At 46.8% G+C, this 15,579-nt stretch overlaps 1 protein-coding gene across 1 annotated transcript; it reads left to right on the top strand.

The window, feature by feature from the left end:
- The first annotated feature begins 675 nt into the window (after positions 1 to 675).
- Positions 676 to 14,506, top strand: LOC149310196 (cytochrome P450 2A13-like). The gene is made up of 9 exons (XM_089533928.1): positions 676 to 862; positions 2,843 to 3,005; positions 4,339 to 4,488; positions 5,663 to 5,823; positions 6,986 to 7,165; positions 8,041 to 8,182; positions 8,580 to 8,767; positions 9,978 to 10,119; positions 11,201 to 14,506. Exons 1-9 carry the CDS (start codon positions 689 to 691, stop codon positions 11,380 to 11,382), a joined length of 1,482 nt encoding a protein of 493 aa, XP_089390054.1. The 5' UTR covers positions 676 to 688; the 3' UTR covers positions 11,383 to 14,506.
- The last annotated feature ends 1,073 nt before the right edge of the window (positions 14,507 to 15,579 follow it).

Below are 15,579 nucleotides of genomic sequence, written 5' to 3'. Positions count from 1 at the left end.
ATTGTCCACTAAAACCCGGGACAACGTGTAGGACAAAATCCAGACCAAACTGTAGGACAACTGCAGGACAAAACTCAACCCAAAATGTAGGACAATTAAGAAAATGGAGGACCTTAAATGTCCTACATTTTGGGCTGAGTTTTGTCCTGCAGTTGTCCTACAGTTTGGTCTAGATTTTGTCCTACATTTTGTCCCGGGTTTTAGTGGACCATTTTGTCAACCCTATAGGCAGCCCTTTGGAATTTCGCTTATTGTGGCAGAAATATAGCTATATTTTAATGGATATACCATGTTTTCATGTGTTTTACTTGTTGCATTGGAGGAAACCAGAGTAGCCTTCCAGTCGGATTCCCTGCCATGCAGGAATAGACAAGCCATTTGGGGTTTTCAGTGGGACTCTTTGTTTAATGCTTTCTAAACTTTTTGTATCGAGGAGGTTTCTGAATGCGCTTTGTCCTTAACTCAACATGAGCCACCTTAGGTCCTGTCCCAGAAGAAAGACAGGATTCAAATACAGTACAATAAAAAATAAATATATATGGGCTCCCTTCCAAGGTTATATAACAGTCACTTTGCTCTCAGTGACTCGCCTCCCGGCTTCTGTTGACTTGACCTATAAACTTCAGTGAAGGTCCAAGAGCATTCAGCATTTTTGCTGCTGAAGAAAGAAAGAGATAGAGCTGCCCCAATGGATCTTTTGGGGACCAGCACCGTCTTCTTGGTGGTCTGCTTGGTCCTCCTTTTGGCCTGGAGGAAAGCGGAGGCCAAGAAGAGAAACTTCCCTCCTGGTCCAATGCCTCTCCCCTTCATTGGGAACCTCCTGCAGCTGAAAGGCAAAAATGTTTCAGTGCAACTGAGAAAGGTAAGGAGGGAGACTTCTGCAATCTGTATCTCAACCCTACAATCAAACCTTGTTTCACCTTTCTGAACACAAACCCTTCAAAGGGACAGTAAGGATGGAAAGGACATGCAAAAATATTCCTTTTGGTGGAATTATGGAACTTGGGGAAGTTCCTTTTCTTACTAGTGCCACATCCAGTCTGCCCCTGGCAGCATGGCCAATGGATTCAAAGGGGGGTGGGTGGTGGGGGGGTTTCTAGAATCCGTGGTCTAAAAGAGAACTTTTCTGGGCTCTGATCCCAAGTCACCTTTTTGGACTCCTTGGTATGTGGGATATGCTCAGATTTGTCCCATAACTCTATGCTTTACATTGCGTGGCCAGAATAAATGCAGCATTGCAAGAGTTTGACAATACAGTCGGCCCTTCTTATACACGGATTTTTAAAACACGGATTCAAGCATACACGGTTTGAAAATGTCCCAAAAAAGTATAAATTTACCTTGATTTTCCATTTTTTATAAGGGACACCATTTTGCTCTGTCATTATATTTAATGGGACTTGAGCATACACGGATTTTGTTATACACGGGGGATCTGGGAACCAAACCCCAGCTTATAACAAGGGTCCACTGTATACCGTTGCTGCTGTGTAGCTCCAAGTTGTTTCTGACTTGCATCGACACTAAGGTGAAGCTATCATGGGGTTTTCCTGGCAAGTTTCTTCAGAGGAAGGTTGGTATTATATAGGAGACTTTGGGGCTGTGCAAATGGGTGATGGGACGCCCTCCCTTTTCACCCCGGATTGGGGCCACAGCAACCACAGGGAGCAAAAAGAACCCATGAAAAGTCAGTGTCCCATGATGATGCCTCATCTGCACTGCGCTGTTTGGGCACTGTGGCAGAGGTGCGTCATCATGGCATTGTGTGATTCAGATTACTTGTAGCATTATTTAACGGGGGGGGGGGGGGACCCATAGTGTATTGCCCTAGGGTAAGTCTATGGGGCAGGATTAGTTGACATACCTGAGCAGGGAGCGTGAAAGACCTTTGGACCCAGCGGTGCCCAGACAGCAGCCAGATTGCAGGCGGTCAAGATAGTTCTGGGCAAAAAGCCAAAGGACTTTGGTATCGCAGTTCTTTAGGGGCAAAGGTCAAAGGGAAGAAATTGATGGTCGGTGGAGCAATAGGAAGGGTTAAGAGATGGATGCAATGCCGGGAGAGGAGAAAGACGACTGAGAGAGAAAGAAAGCATAGCTACCCATGTTGGCCATACGGCAAGGTCCAATAACCCCCCAAAATCCACCAAACATCAATACCTTTCTTGGGCCAGACAAAATGCAAGCTTTCGAAGCTCCACTGGCTTCTTCACTTGGCAAAAGTGTTAAAAAATCATACTCAAGCCAATTGTCTCTTGTCTGCCTACATATTCAACTCCAGAAAACATATTCAGGCATAGCCATGTTGGCCATTCAGCAAAGTATAATAGCATCCAAAATCCACAAAACAGTTATACCTTTGTTGGGCCAAGAAAAATGCACAAAATAGATGTTGTGAGCTTTTGAAGCACTGGCTTCTTCATCTGGTAAAGGTGTTTAACAATCAAGTGACGCTGTTGGATTCATATGCCTACATTTTGTCAAGATGTTGTTATAGTTGTTCTCAGTTAAACTGATACAGAGGGATATCCATGTAGGCAGAGGCTGGTTCTCCTCATTGGCCATGCAGGGGACAAAGAGTCCTCAAACTGCTTTATTTCTGCAGTGTGGAAGACAAGTAATTCAGTGCCTACCAAATATGAACTAACATCATTCAATGTGGCAAAGCCACCTTGGCCATAGCAGAAGCATTCCCACCGATAGCTCTCCTGCCAAAACCTCACCTTTCTCCATTGGCGCCTGTCCTTTGGCCACAGTTTTGCCTCCTTTCTACTCTTCCAAAAGACCCCATTCAAAGTGTCCTCTACCTTCTCCTCACCCTCTCCTCTCTCTTCTGTTTTTCAAGCTGAGCGAAATATACGGGCCGGTCTTCACGGTGTATTATGGCCCTGAGCCGGTGGTGGTCATCTTTGGCTATGAAACTGTGAAGAAGGTCCTTGTGGACAACGGAGACGATTTTCTCAACCGAGGCAGCTTCCCATCAGCAGAGAAAAGCAGCAAAGGATTTGGTATTGTCCTTTTAAAAAGGAAGAGGCCATTAGTTGGCAGAAGGAAGGGCCAACCCAATGCAGCCAACAGTGTCTGGGAGAAATCTGTCTGTCCCCAAATCCATGGCGCATGTTGCCACGGTCCATCCTTGTACTTATGGATGAAATGTGATGGCATAAAAAGGGCTCTTTCTCTTTCAAACAAGGTGTTTGGAGCGGGGTACACAACTTGTTTTAAAATGAACCACCAGCTCTTTAGACTTCTGGTTTGCATCCAAATATCACTGTCAATGAAGGCAGCAAGGACTACAAATGGAGGGCCAAGAGCAGGGGAGACATAGGGCAACCTGTGGGCCATTTGTGGCCTCAAAGGCCACTACCCTTCCCCCCGCATCCCTAGCACCAGATGACCTCTCCAGAGTCATAGTCCAACACTCAAACACTGCACCATGCTGCCCCAGGATTGGGGCCACGGCAACCACACTCCACAGCCTCCGCAGGGAGCAAAAAGATGCCTCAAAAAGCCACAACAGGGCGGCATGATGATGCCCCTTTTGCACTGCACCATTTGGGCGCTGTGCGGGAGTTGTGCCATGATGCCGTGCGCCATGTAGAAGGGCGTGCGGCATCATGGTACAATGAGGGCGGAGTCATGGCATCCAGCGTGCCGACACTACGCCATGACTCCGCCCACAGGCCAGCACAAAGTGCCGGTCAGTATCCCCCCTCCCCTCTCTGTGTAGCCATCTGTAGCCCTCAAGATGTTGTAGACCTCCAACTCCTACCAACCCCAGCCAACAAGGCCAAAGTCCAAGGATCATGAGAGTTGCAGTTCAGCAACATCTGGAGGATGTTTTAGAGCTTTGGGTTCCATTCTCTACTGAACTCTTTGAAGCCCAGTAAGTGCGTCTTGGGAAGCCTTCTTCATGCAAGGCATGTGCTCTCCCATTGAGCTACAGCCATTCCCATTATGCTTCCCTGAACCATGGACACCATTCCTGCTGCAAGGTTTTACGTGTGTCAGCACTTTATTGGCTTCCTTTCCTGCTCACATTTGCATCTGTTAGCCCTCCTTTTGCCAAAAATGTGCAGCTGATGTGTGAATCCATGCAAAGTGAACAGACAGCCACAAGTTCAGTCATGCGCATCTTTATAGTAAAAGCTGCAAACCCTTTTTCAGCTTAGGTTTATGGATGTTTTTTTTGGGGGGGGGAGGACTGCAAAAAGCCCAAACTCCTCTGAATTGTCTGTGTTGGGATTTCAATCTAATCAAATAGAATGAAGAGGGTTTTAATCGTGTTGACAAACCCATGGGTCCAGTGCTCACTCCTCTTCTCTGGCTGCCATCTTTCAGGTGTCATCCTGACCAATGGCGAGCGTTGGATCCAGATGCGGCGCTTCTCCCTCACTACCATGAGGAACTTTGGGATGGGGAAGAAAGGCATTGAGGAACGGATCCAAGAGGAGACAGAGTACCTGGTGAAGGAGCTCAGAGCCACAAACGGTACGTGTCAATGCCTTGTTTCGTCAAATGCATTTATTTAAGAGTTGGAGAGACCACAAATTGCTGTCTTTACTGATATCTTTCCTCTGCTGAGGTTGTGAGGAGTAGCTTTTGTTCTCCACTCGTAGCTAGAAAACAGTATTTGGTACAAAGTGGAAGGATTTCATAGCTGGCATCCATAGTTTCTTCTGGGTTTTTTGGAGAAGATGCCAGCCACAGATGCTGGCGAAACTTCAGTAATAAACTGTCCGAGAACATGGCCACATAGCCTGAAAAGCTCACCCAAAAAAGTATTTGGAACATCCTCTAGCAGACTCCATTAGGCTACTGCTGAGTGTCACAAGTTTGCCTCCACTCCTTCTCTGGTACCCCTTTAATGGATATTTCCATCCTATGGGATCCTGGGATTTGTAGTTTGGTGAGGTTCTTAGAATTCTTTGCCAGGAAAATAAAATGCTGTAGTTCAGAGGCGTGGACTACAGAATTCTTAGTGCCCCTACCAGCTTGTTCCATTTTTGGTGACATTTCTTCAGATATTTAGATATAGCTCTCATGTCACTGCTTTGTCTTCTCTTCTTCAAGCTAAACATACTCAACTTCTTAAGTCGTTCCCCATCAGGCTTAGCTTCCAGGCCCTTGATGGTCTTGGTTGCCCTTCAGAACCATGGTTGGCTCTTTTAAATTCTGGAATGAACCCCAGAGTGGGTTCACTGTCTTTCTGGACAAGGAAGCTATCAGTGGCCACTGGAGTACCTGGGTGGCTTGGCTTTAGGTCCTGCCTTGGTGACACTGGCTTGACATTTGGGAGTTTATCACACAGGAGGAATTTCTCTTAATTTCAAATGAAAAGAAAGTGGGGCCAGAACGCATTCACATGAATTCGCTAGTTCAGCGAATTTACGTGAATTCGAATTGCATTCAAACTGACTTCCCATTGCCCGAAAATAGCTTGCCATTGCCCGAAATTGCGTGTGAGCACCTCTCACGCAATAACGTGAACCCCCATGATTGCGTTTGGACTGACTTCCCATTGCCTGAAATTGCATGTGGTAGTCTATCACGCAATAACGTGAAACTCCATGATTACGTTCGGATTGCCATTGGATTATACTTCCAATTTCCCTTGTCTCATAACATCCTTGGCCACTGCTAATGCTGCTCTCCTCCCTGCCAGGCCAGCCCTTCATCCCAGCCACCCTTTTCAGCAGTGCTACGGGAAACGTCATCAGCCACATCCTCTTTGGAGAACGGTTTGACTACCAGGACAAGGACTTCGTCCGCATCCTCCGCCTGCTCACTGATACCATTTGGCTGGAGAGCTCCTTTGCTGGGCAGGTAAGGAAGAGGAGGAGGAAGAAGATGTTGATCTTAGGAGGGAGACATCATGGATAGCTTCTGGCTGGAGAGTGCCATCACCAGAAGGTGAGGAGGAAGAGGAATAGGAGGATGTTGAGCCTACCAGGGGGACAGTACAGATAGCTTCTGGCTGGAGAGCTCTGTTGTCGGAAGGTGAGGGGCAGGAGGAGGAGGAGGTGGTGGTGGTGTTGACCCTAGGAGAGAGACATCATGGATAGCTTCTGGCTGGAGAGCTCTGTTGCCAGGCAGGTAAAGAGGAGGAGGAGGAGGAGGAGGAGGAGGAGGAGGAGGAGGAGGAGGAGGAGGAGGAGGAGGAGGACAGCAAGGATAGCTTCTGGCAGGAGAGCTCCATCACCAGAAGATGAGGAGGAGGAGGAGGAAGATGCTGACCCTAAGAGGTGGACATCATAGATCACTTCCTCTGAGGAAGAGAAGGAGGAGGTTAACCCTAGGAAGGAGACATTATGGATAACTTCCAGCTGAAGAACTCCATTGCCAGAAGGTGAGAAAGAAGAGGAGAATGTTGCCCTAGGAGGGAGACATCATGGGTAGCTTCTGGCTGGAGAGCTCCATCACAAGAAGAGGAGGAGGAGGAGGAGGAGGAGGAGGAGGAGGAGGAGGAGGACCCTAGGAGGGAGACAGTGTGGATAGCTTATGGCTGGACAGCTCCATCGCTGGGCAGGTAAGGAATAGAAGAAGGAGGAGAATGTTGACCCAAGGAGGGAGACATCATGGATAGCTTCCCGCCAGAAGGTGAGGAGGAAGAGGAGGAGTAGGTGGACAATGTTGACCCTAGGATGGAGACATCAAAGGAGGGGAACGCAGCTGTGAACTAAGAGAGTTGAGCTGCAGATTAGAAAAGACAACAACTTCCAGAATCCCCCAGCCAAGGTATCCATGGTGGCTAGCAGAGTCTGGGTGTTGTGGTCAAAGTATGTAACATTCCTAAATGGGGGAAACTATAAGACTAGTAAGGATGGAACAGGAATCCATCAGCTCTTCCAACTGGGCACCAGGGAAAAGGAAAAGATCCATATGGATGGCTATGCAACATGGGTTGAATTCAGATTCAGAATGTTTCCCAGCCCATTTTGGGCTCATTCTCTCTCTTGTTCTCTCTTCCTCTCTATTTCCCCTTTAGCTCTACAACATCATCCCCGGGATTATGGACTATTTGCCTGGCGCTCACCAAAAGATTTTCCAAGAAACGTTGGCTATTGAGGAGTTCATAGGCCAAAAGATCAAGGATCATGAGAAAACCTTTGACCCCTCCAATACTCCCCGGGACTTCATAGATGCCTTCCTCCTCAAAATGGAGCAGGTGAGACATGGGCAAGAGGCCACAGAATAACCTTTTGGGGGCCGTCTGGAATTTTGACAAAGAATATCATGGGCTGTTTCACAAAATGGCTGCCAAATAAGGCTTGTCTGGTCTCAAAATGGCTGCCAGAGGAGATGCCACAGTGACAAAATGGCTGCCCTGCTGGGAAAGTACCTTCATAAAACAGACTTTTCACATCAGACCAGTTGCGAAGGCTAACATACAAGTAATTTAGCAGAAAAAGAAAAAGAAAAACTAAGCACAAGGCAAAGGTAGGACCTGGGGCTCAACATTCAGAAGCAGATCAAGTCCTTGTTTGCTTGGAGAAGTCATGCAAAACATAACATTCACAGGAAAATCAAGTAACAGGGCAAACAGACATCTTTGACTATTTGTGGAGAAAAAGTAGTGATAATCTAATCTGACCCTGTGTGAGAGAGTAAATTTCACAGATCTGGAAAGATACAGCAATCCCTCGTGGTGCATAGGTTCCCCATCTGCGAATTCAAACACTTGCAGACAATTGCACCATGTATTTGTCAACGGTGGTGAAGTGAACTTGGACGCTTAAGCGTATCCACGTTCATGTAACCACCATTGAATAATACGGGACACCACCATCTTTCTTTAAGGGGAGGCAGATCCGAACCCCTGCCAATAAAGAGGATCCACTGTATATGATGGTCGTCCCAGTTTAGCTAGGAGGATGTGCTTTACATCGAGTGCTTTGAAACATTACTTTTTCTGACTACCATTCCCAGAATCCCCCAGACAACACAGCTCTTGGTTTTATGGCTGGTAAGAAAGCACTATGCCAGCCGTTCAGCTGTGCTATAAGTGATGTGTATTTTCATCCCTCATCTCCCCCTTTGCAGGAGAAGACCAACCCCACGACCGAATTTACTAAGGACAATCTGATCATGACGGTCCTTGATTTATACTTTGCTGGGACAGAAACCTCCAGTACCACCCTGAGATACATCTGCATGCTTCTGCTTGAACACCCAGCGGTGGAAGGTTTGCCAGCCCTTGGGCCGGTTGTGTTTCATTGCACTTATTAATAACAAAGAGCAGACAAGCTAGGAGGGGATGCGGCCGTTTGCTTTTGCTAGGGCTAACTGGGAAGGGCAAGACTCTCCTCCCATGAGTTAATTGAGTGCAAACTACTTTTGAATCCATTTGCACCAAATGAAGTAAGCTGGGGACAAAGTGGGAAAGCGGGAGGAGAGGAGAGAAAGTGGGACATCTTTAAAGTTTGGAGAAATGAAGGGTGTATTACGTTTAAAATAGAAAGGAAGGAAGGAAGGAAGGAAGGAAGGAAGGAAGGAAGGAAGGGGAGAACCCGTCAAAACTGGTCTTCTTTTCCTCCATCTATTGAACGTGCTTCACATCTTGCCTTTGCCTCTGCTTCCAGCAAAGATCCACGAGGAAATCGACCGAGTGATCGGCCGGGAACGTCCCCCCGCCATGAAGGACCGTCCCGGGATGCCCTACACAGAAGCCGTCATCCACGAAGCCCAGAGGTGTCTTGATCTCGTCCCCTTGGGAATTGTCCGAATGGCAAAGAGGGATGTGGAACTGGAAGGCTTCACCATCCCAAAGGTACCTGGGGGCCATTGAAGATACCTGGGTGATGGTGGCTTTTGCAGGGGCCCAAGGGAAGCATTGCGACGCTCAATGGACAGCCAAAACTTTATTTTAATGGTACATCATATTATAGATCTTGGTGCTCTCAAAGGACTGTGAGCTCTTTCACTTTCACTCCTTCATCTGTGCTGCTTATTGCCAGTCACTGTTCCTCCTCTGTCCCCTCATTCCCTGTCTATGGGTTCTTCTCTGTTATTTTTTAACTTACATGTTTAAATGGTTTCATCTATTTAGTACAATCATCCTTCCATATCCATGGATCCATCATCCACAGAATCAACCATACACAGTTCAAAAGTATTCAAAAAACATATACAGTCAGTGCTCCACATTTACGGCTTTGACTTTTGCCAATATGATTATTTGCAGATTTGATTAATCTGTTCTCTCTAGGAATCTCTAGGTCCTCCAGAGCAATTCTGCCAAAGGTTGACCATAGAGGTGCGCTGGAGGACCTAGAAGTTCCTAGAGAAACCACTTCTCTAGGCATTTGTAGGTCCTCCAGCATGATTCAATGGTCCACCTCTGGCAGATGTTGATCATAGAGTTGTGCTGAAGGACCTAGAGATTCCTAGAGAGGTGTTCTTTCTGGTAAAAAATAATTAAATAGTGGTCTCTTATATGCAAATTTACATTTTCATGGGTGTCCTTACACCGCTCTTGCACACCGACCATCTTTAAATTCAACTACATCATTAATTATTGATTCTCTCATCTTATTCCATATCTTGTCCTCTTGCCCTTTTCACTATCCCAGCCTTCTATCTTACCTTTACTCCCTTCCTTTGCTTATCTCTCTTTACCTCCTACTTTCTTTTCTTCCATTATTTAGTATGTTGGTACTGAAAGTTATTTAGTCTAATAGGGTTTGATGTTATCCAAGGTCAGTCCAGAAACCAAACCCCCCATAGATGTAGAAGTTTGCAATAACTGGATTGTTGTTGTTGTTGTTTTATAGATTGTGGGTTTTGATAGATTGCAGATTAAAACATATACAGTCATTTACACACTGTAAAAACACTGTTAAACATGGTTAAAGCAACTCTGCAAACACTATAAAGACCTGGTTTGTTGCAATTAGGCTTGAAGGCCTTGATCCAAAATCTGGAGAACACAGTGATAGTAGCCACTTGCAGACTGTTGCCTTGTGTGTTTCTTCCAAAAGGGAGCTTCCATTTTCCCCATGCTGACCTCTGCACTTCATGACGAAAAGCAATTTAAAAACCCACTTCGGTTTAACCCAGAACATTTCCTGGATGAAAAGGGAGACTTCAAGAAGAATGGAGCCGATGTGCCTTTCTCCGCAGGTATGAAGAAGAATGGCTGGATTTGGGAAAGCGAGGACCATATAGCTATATATACCTACAGTCACCCCTCCATTTTTGCAGGGGATCTGTTCCGGACACACACACACACACCCCGCAAAAACAGAAATCTGCTGATATTCTTGGGCCTGTTACAGACAGCCAAAATAAAGCTCCTTCAAGTCACAGTGGAGGTATGGTGTTTCAATGATGCATGCGTCCTAAGAGTCCAGAAGCCATACCAAACCCACGCTCCAGTCCTTAGGGCTGGAGCGTGGCTTTGGTGCGACTTCTGGACTCTTAGGACGCATGCATCATTGAAACACCATACCTCTACTGTGACTCGAAGCAGCTTTATTTTGGCTGTCTGTAACAGGCCTTGGCCTATTGGCTTGAATAGCAGTGCACACCATTTTAAGTCCCTCTGTTTGACCCTTGTGAGTAAGCGAGGGGTGCGGATTCGAAGTCTGCACAAACAGAGGAACGACTGTATTTGAAAAAGAGAATAAAAGGAGGGGGGAGGTTAAAAATGTTGGGAATTCTCTATGAAGACAAGAATCTATTTATGTAGGATTTATTCTACGGAGGGGGCAAAAACCCATAGGATCTTTGGAATGGAGGGCAGCCTTTTCTGCACAGACTGTGCCCCTGAGATGAAGAAGAAACAAAATCTATTGAGCATGTGTCATTACATGTAACTTTTATAAGGATGAGCGTTCTGTTGCAACGGGTCCTTCTGGGGGGGTTAATGAGCTCTATTTATGGGGTCCGCCACAAGGACCCTTGAGACCGTTTACCAAATTTATACAGAGGTTGCCAAGGTCGAGTGATGCAGAGACAGGATTCTTCCAATGAATTATTTGTTATTAAAGGGGAAAAATACACACACACAGATTCACACACATGTGAGCCATGGAATGACAGGACAAGTTTCACTAAGGGATAGTTACCAAAGGTAAGGTGGCTCCCTTCAAGATGCTATCGATCGATCTCATGGATGGGATTGGGACCCAGCTGCTTCTTGGAGGGCAGCATGAGTGGGAACCTGTTTGAAATGCAGCACCTTCTGCTTCCTCTCCTCCAGGAAAGAGGAACTGCCTTGGCGAAGGACTGGCCCGGATGGAGCTCTTCCTATACCTCACCACCATCCTGCAGAGCTTCCAGGTCAAGTACCCCCCAGGAGTCACCAAAATCGACCTCACGCCGGATGTCAGCGGCTTCCTGAACATCCCACACCAAATCCCCTTCTGCTTCTCCCCGCGCTAAGAAGCTAACTGTCTGCTCTGACAAAGATCTCCTGAAGTTCTCTCATAGAATCAGAGATTTGTAAGAGACCCCAAGAAGGGCCATCCAGTCCAATCCTCTTCTGCCATGCAGGAACTCTCCAGCCTCTGATTAAAATCACCCTCCAAACAAGGAATCATAGAATCATAGAATAATAGAGTTGGAAGAGACCTCGGGGGCTGTCCAGTCCAACCCCATTCTGCCATGCAGGAAATCTAAATCAAAGCATCCCCAACAGATGGCCATCCAGCCACTGCTTGAAGACCTCCAAAGAAGGAGACTCCACTATAATCTCTGAGGAAGAAGTGTGTTCCACTGTCGAACAGCCCTTACTCTCAGGAAGTTCTTCCTAATGTTGAGGTGGAATCTCTTTTCCTGCAGTTTGCATCCATTGCTCCATCGGGTCCTGTTTTCTGGAGCAGCAGAAAATAAGCTTGCTCCCTCCTGAGTATGACATCCTTTCAAATATTTAAACAGGAGACCTCATCTTCCACCACTGAACAGCTCTTGCTTTCAGAAAGTTCTCCTAATGTTGAGGAGGTATCTCTTTTCATGTAACTTGCATCCATTGTTGCAGGTCCTATTCTCTGGAGCAGCAGAAAACAAGCTTGCTCCATCCTCAAAGTGACACTCTCCTGTGATGATCCCTGGGGTCCAATCTGCCCAACAGCCACCCTGTTCTTGGCCCTTAGCCCCAGTGGATCCCTTTAATTTCCCCTAGAGTCTCCTGGGTCTCTGTTCCCACTCCTTGCTGAGCTGAACGAGACCCCTTGAGATCCTCTAGTCAAGCTGACATCACCCAGTGAATCTCCAATGAACTCCCCTTAGCACACACTGGGACTTGCTAAGGACTTAAGTTCCTTCCCTTGCTAACCTGAGCAAGCAGTAAGTGAGCTAAGGCATGTGTATAGGAGCAGAGACAGCAGATACTTTTAAAGAAAGGCATTTATTCTAAGTAGATAGAATAGAGCAACAGGGTATCACTCATGCAAGGCCTCCTTGCCTTGCAGGTACAGAATGCATAGTTACAAGATGTTCATTTCAGGCAAGCTATTAGCTAAACATAACAAAAGCCTAGACGCACTAGCTAACACATTTCCTACACATTTCCTACACTCACACAGAGATGGGATTTGCAGTCCTTGTTGGGTTTTTGGATGCAGGGAGCTGGCTCTCACTGCCCAGCTCAGCTTGCGTCCCTTAAGCCTGCCTTTTGGCACAGGCTCAGCAGCTGGGTTTCTAAGACAAACACAGAGATGAAGTCCAAAGACCACATGGCCCCCAGGAGCCTTTTAAAGCCCTCTGGAGGAAGATGCGCGAAACTCCCGGTCCTACTCTCTGATTGGTCAGTTGGGCCATAGGTCAGCTATGATGCAACTTCTCATTAGCATGTGATGTAAGCTCTCATTAGCATGTACCCCCCCCCAGCTTAACCCTTTGTGGTTTGAGAGGAGCCCTCAAATGACTGGAGGCCCAGTCATTACACCTCCAAATGCTTAAACAGGGCTTAACTGTCTCTTTTCCAGGCTAAACATCCCCAGCTCCCTAAGCCGTTCCTCATAGGGCTTCATGGTTTCCAGGCCCTTCCCACTTTGGTGACCCTTCTTTGGACACCCTCCAGTTTCTCAACGTCCATTTTAATTTTTGTTGCCCAGAACTGGACACAGGATTATTCAAGATAAGGCCTGACCAGAGCAGAATAGAGTGGCACTATGACTTCCCTTGTTCTCTAGACACCATACTTCCATTGACGCAGCCTAGAATCGCATTGGCCTCTTTAGCTCTCCTCAGTGTATAGCCTGCCATTTCAATTGTAAGCTTTATGTAACACAGTTATAATTCCTTGTCTCACCTCCTCTGTGCCCACTTGAACATGGCCATCTCTTGTTCTCTGAACACAGCCAGTTTGCTCTCTCTTTGTGGCCAGAATGCAGGCCCCGATTCTGTTGCCGAGAGGGAAAGCCAACAACTGGCGCAATCTGGGGACAAGTCTACCCAGATGTGGCCAAACAGTATGGTACCAGTGGAAAAAGAAAAACCACACAAGAAAAATACCCAGCTGTTGGTATTGGCCAGGAGTCCTCAAACTCCGGCCCTCCAGATGTTTTGGACTTCATCTCCCAGAAGCCTCAGCCAATCACCGCCCACATGCAAATTTCCTTCCTCTCTCAGGATTCTACAGCCAATCTGAATAGACTTCCAGAGCCCCACAAAGGCCCCTACCTCCTCTTTGCCCCTCAGCCAATCACCGCACACATGCAAATTTCCTTCCTACCCCATAATGCCCTCCCTTACAGCTTGGCCAATGCTCTGGGATTCTGGAAGCTGAAGTCCAAAACATCTGGAGGGCTGGAGTTTGAGGACCCCTGGTATTGGCAATGCACTGCCTCACTTTCCAAATTCACAGACGTAGTTGTTCATCCAAAGTTCTGGAGCTTTATCTTCAGGTCCTTTATGTACAAAGTAATATACACCGACTCTCTGTCAACGTCCAACCAACTCCTCCAACTGCTCCAAACCAATCCAACTGACCAGTCCCTTGGTCCCCTTATTTGGGGGGGTGGTTCTGGGCCATCAGTCTGTGCCCCATAGCTTTCTGCAGCTGTGCCTTTGCAAGTATGTGCCCATCACTCAGCAGGCTGCGGTTGTCACACACAATACACTTGCCACTCAAAATATATTTTTCCCTTTTGTTTCATGCACAGTGACTCCAAGAGATTCTTCTTTCCTGAGTCCAGGGGCATTGGCAGATGGTGGCTCCCATGGCAGAGGCACCATGAACCCACTCTGGGCTCTACAGCGGTTTCCAATGGGCTGGATCCTATTCCTAACTAGGTCCAACACCTTGGATAGGTCCTTTGTGTTGGGAATTAAGGTTTCCCAGGGTGCCATGAAAGCTAGAACTGATAGGAATCAGCTTTCTTCAGCAGAGTAGCAGGAATTGTGCCCCAGTCGGACGGTGCTTCCACTGAGAACCGAAACCTTCTCAAAATCAGCAAGATTGGCTGTTTCCGGTTGCAGACTTTGGAAAGTTTACTAATGGTTTTGCGTTTACATTTGCACAGGGGAGCCTTCTTCCTAACTAGCCAATGAATGGTTTTTAGATGGTTTTTATTGTCATCTTTTTAAAAAAAGCTTTTTACCTGTGATCTGCCTTGGGTTCCTCCTGGGAGAAAGACGGAATACAAATGAAATAAATAAAAAAGATAAATAAGGTTGAAAAAGGAGCCTGGGTCTTTCATTCGCCCTCTTGGTGCTCCAAAAAGGTAGAGTTAAAGGAGAAGAAGGAAGGCTAAGAGAGGAGAGTCTCTGTGGGACGAAGATCCCAAGGAAGGGTCCTGGGTCAGAAGGTCTCCTTCCTTGGTTGCAAAAGGCACTTATGGCCATGCACTTCTAAGGGCAGTAAGAGCCAATGGGAAGGTTTAAATGAGGGGAAACAGAAAGATTCCACTTAGAAGAAATGCTAAATAATAAACAATAAAAAATAAAGCTTTTATTTTTATCCCGCTTTTCTGTGACGAAACAATCAAAGCGGCTCACAACCCATTAAAATATCCACATTAAACATTATGTCCCAAATCCCCACCCCCCTTAAACAGGATTAAATATGATACAATTAAAATTGGAGATTAAAACATCTATTAAAAACACAATAAAAATATAATGAGGACAGAATGGTGGGCTGACACATGATGGGGGGGGGGGGGGCAGTCATTCTGTGGCCAGCACTTTATTCAGGAAAGGCCTGCCGGAAGAGATCTGTCTAAACAGCGTCTTTAAAGCGGTCTAAGCTGGCAATTTGGCGGATCTCATCCGTCCATCCGTCCGTTCCATAGTCTGGGAGCCATTGCAGAGAAGGCCCTCTGGGAGGGAGCAGTTAGTCTGGTCTTTAAAGGCTGCAATAGATTCCTCCCAGAGGACCTGAGGATGCGGACGGATTATATGGAAGCAGGTGATCCCTCAAATAGGTTGGGCCCAAGCCATGGAGGGCTTTAAAGGTTATAACCAACACCTTGTACTGTGCCCCCATATAACTCTCCCCATATAATCCGCCCCGCACACTCAGGTCAGCAGGGGGAAATTTGCTGGAGGTCCCAACTGTGCGATATGTGAGGACCTTGCAACAGGCCTTTTCCATCTCAGCCCCAAGAATATGGAACAATCTCTCTGATGAGCTCT

Source organism: Sceloporus occidentalis, unplaced genomic scaffold, assembly GCF_023333645.1.
Source record: "Sceloporus occidentalis isolate IW3139 unplaced genomic scaffold, rSceOcc1.0.p SCAF_7, whole genome shotgun sequence".
NCBI lineage: Eukaryota > Metazoa > Chordata > Lepidosauria > Squamata > Phrynosomatidae > Sceloporus > Sceloporus occidentalis.
Note: the sequence above shows the minus strand (reverse complement) of the source record. Positions and strands in the feature narration are given on the sequence as shown.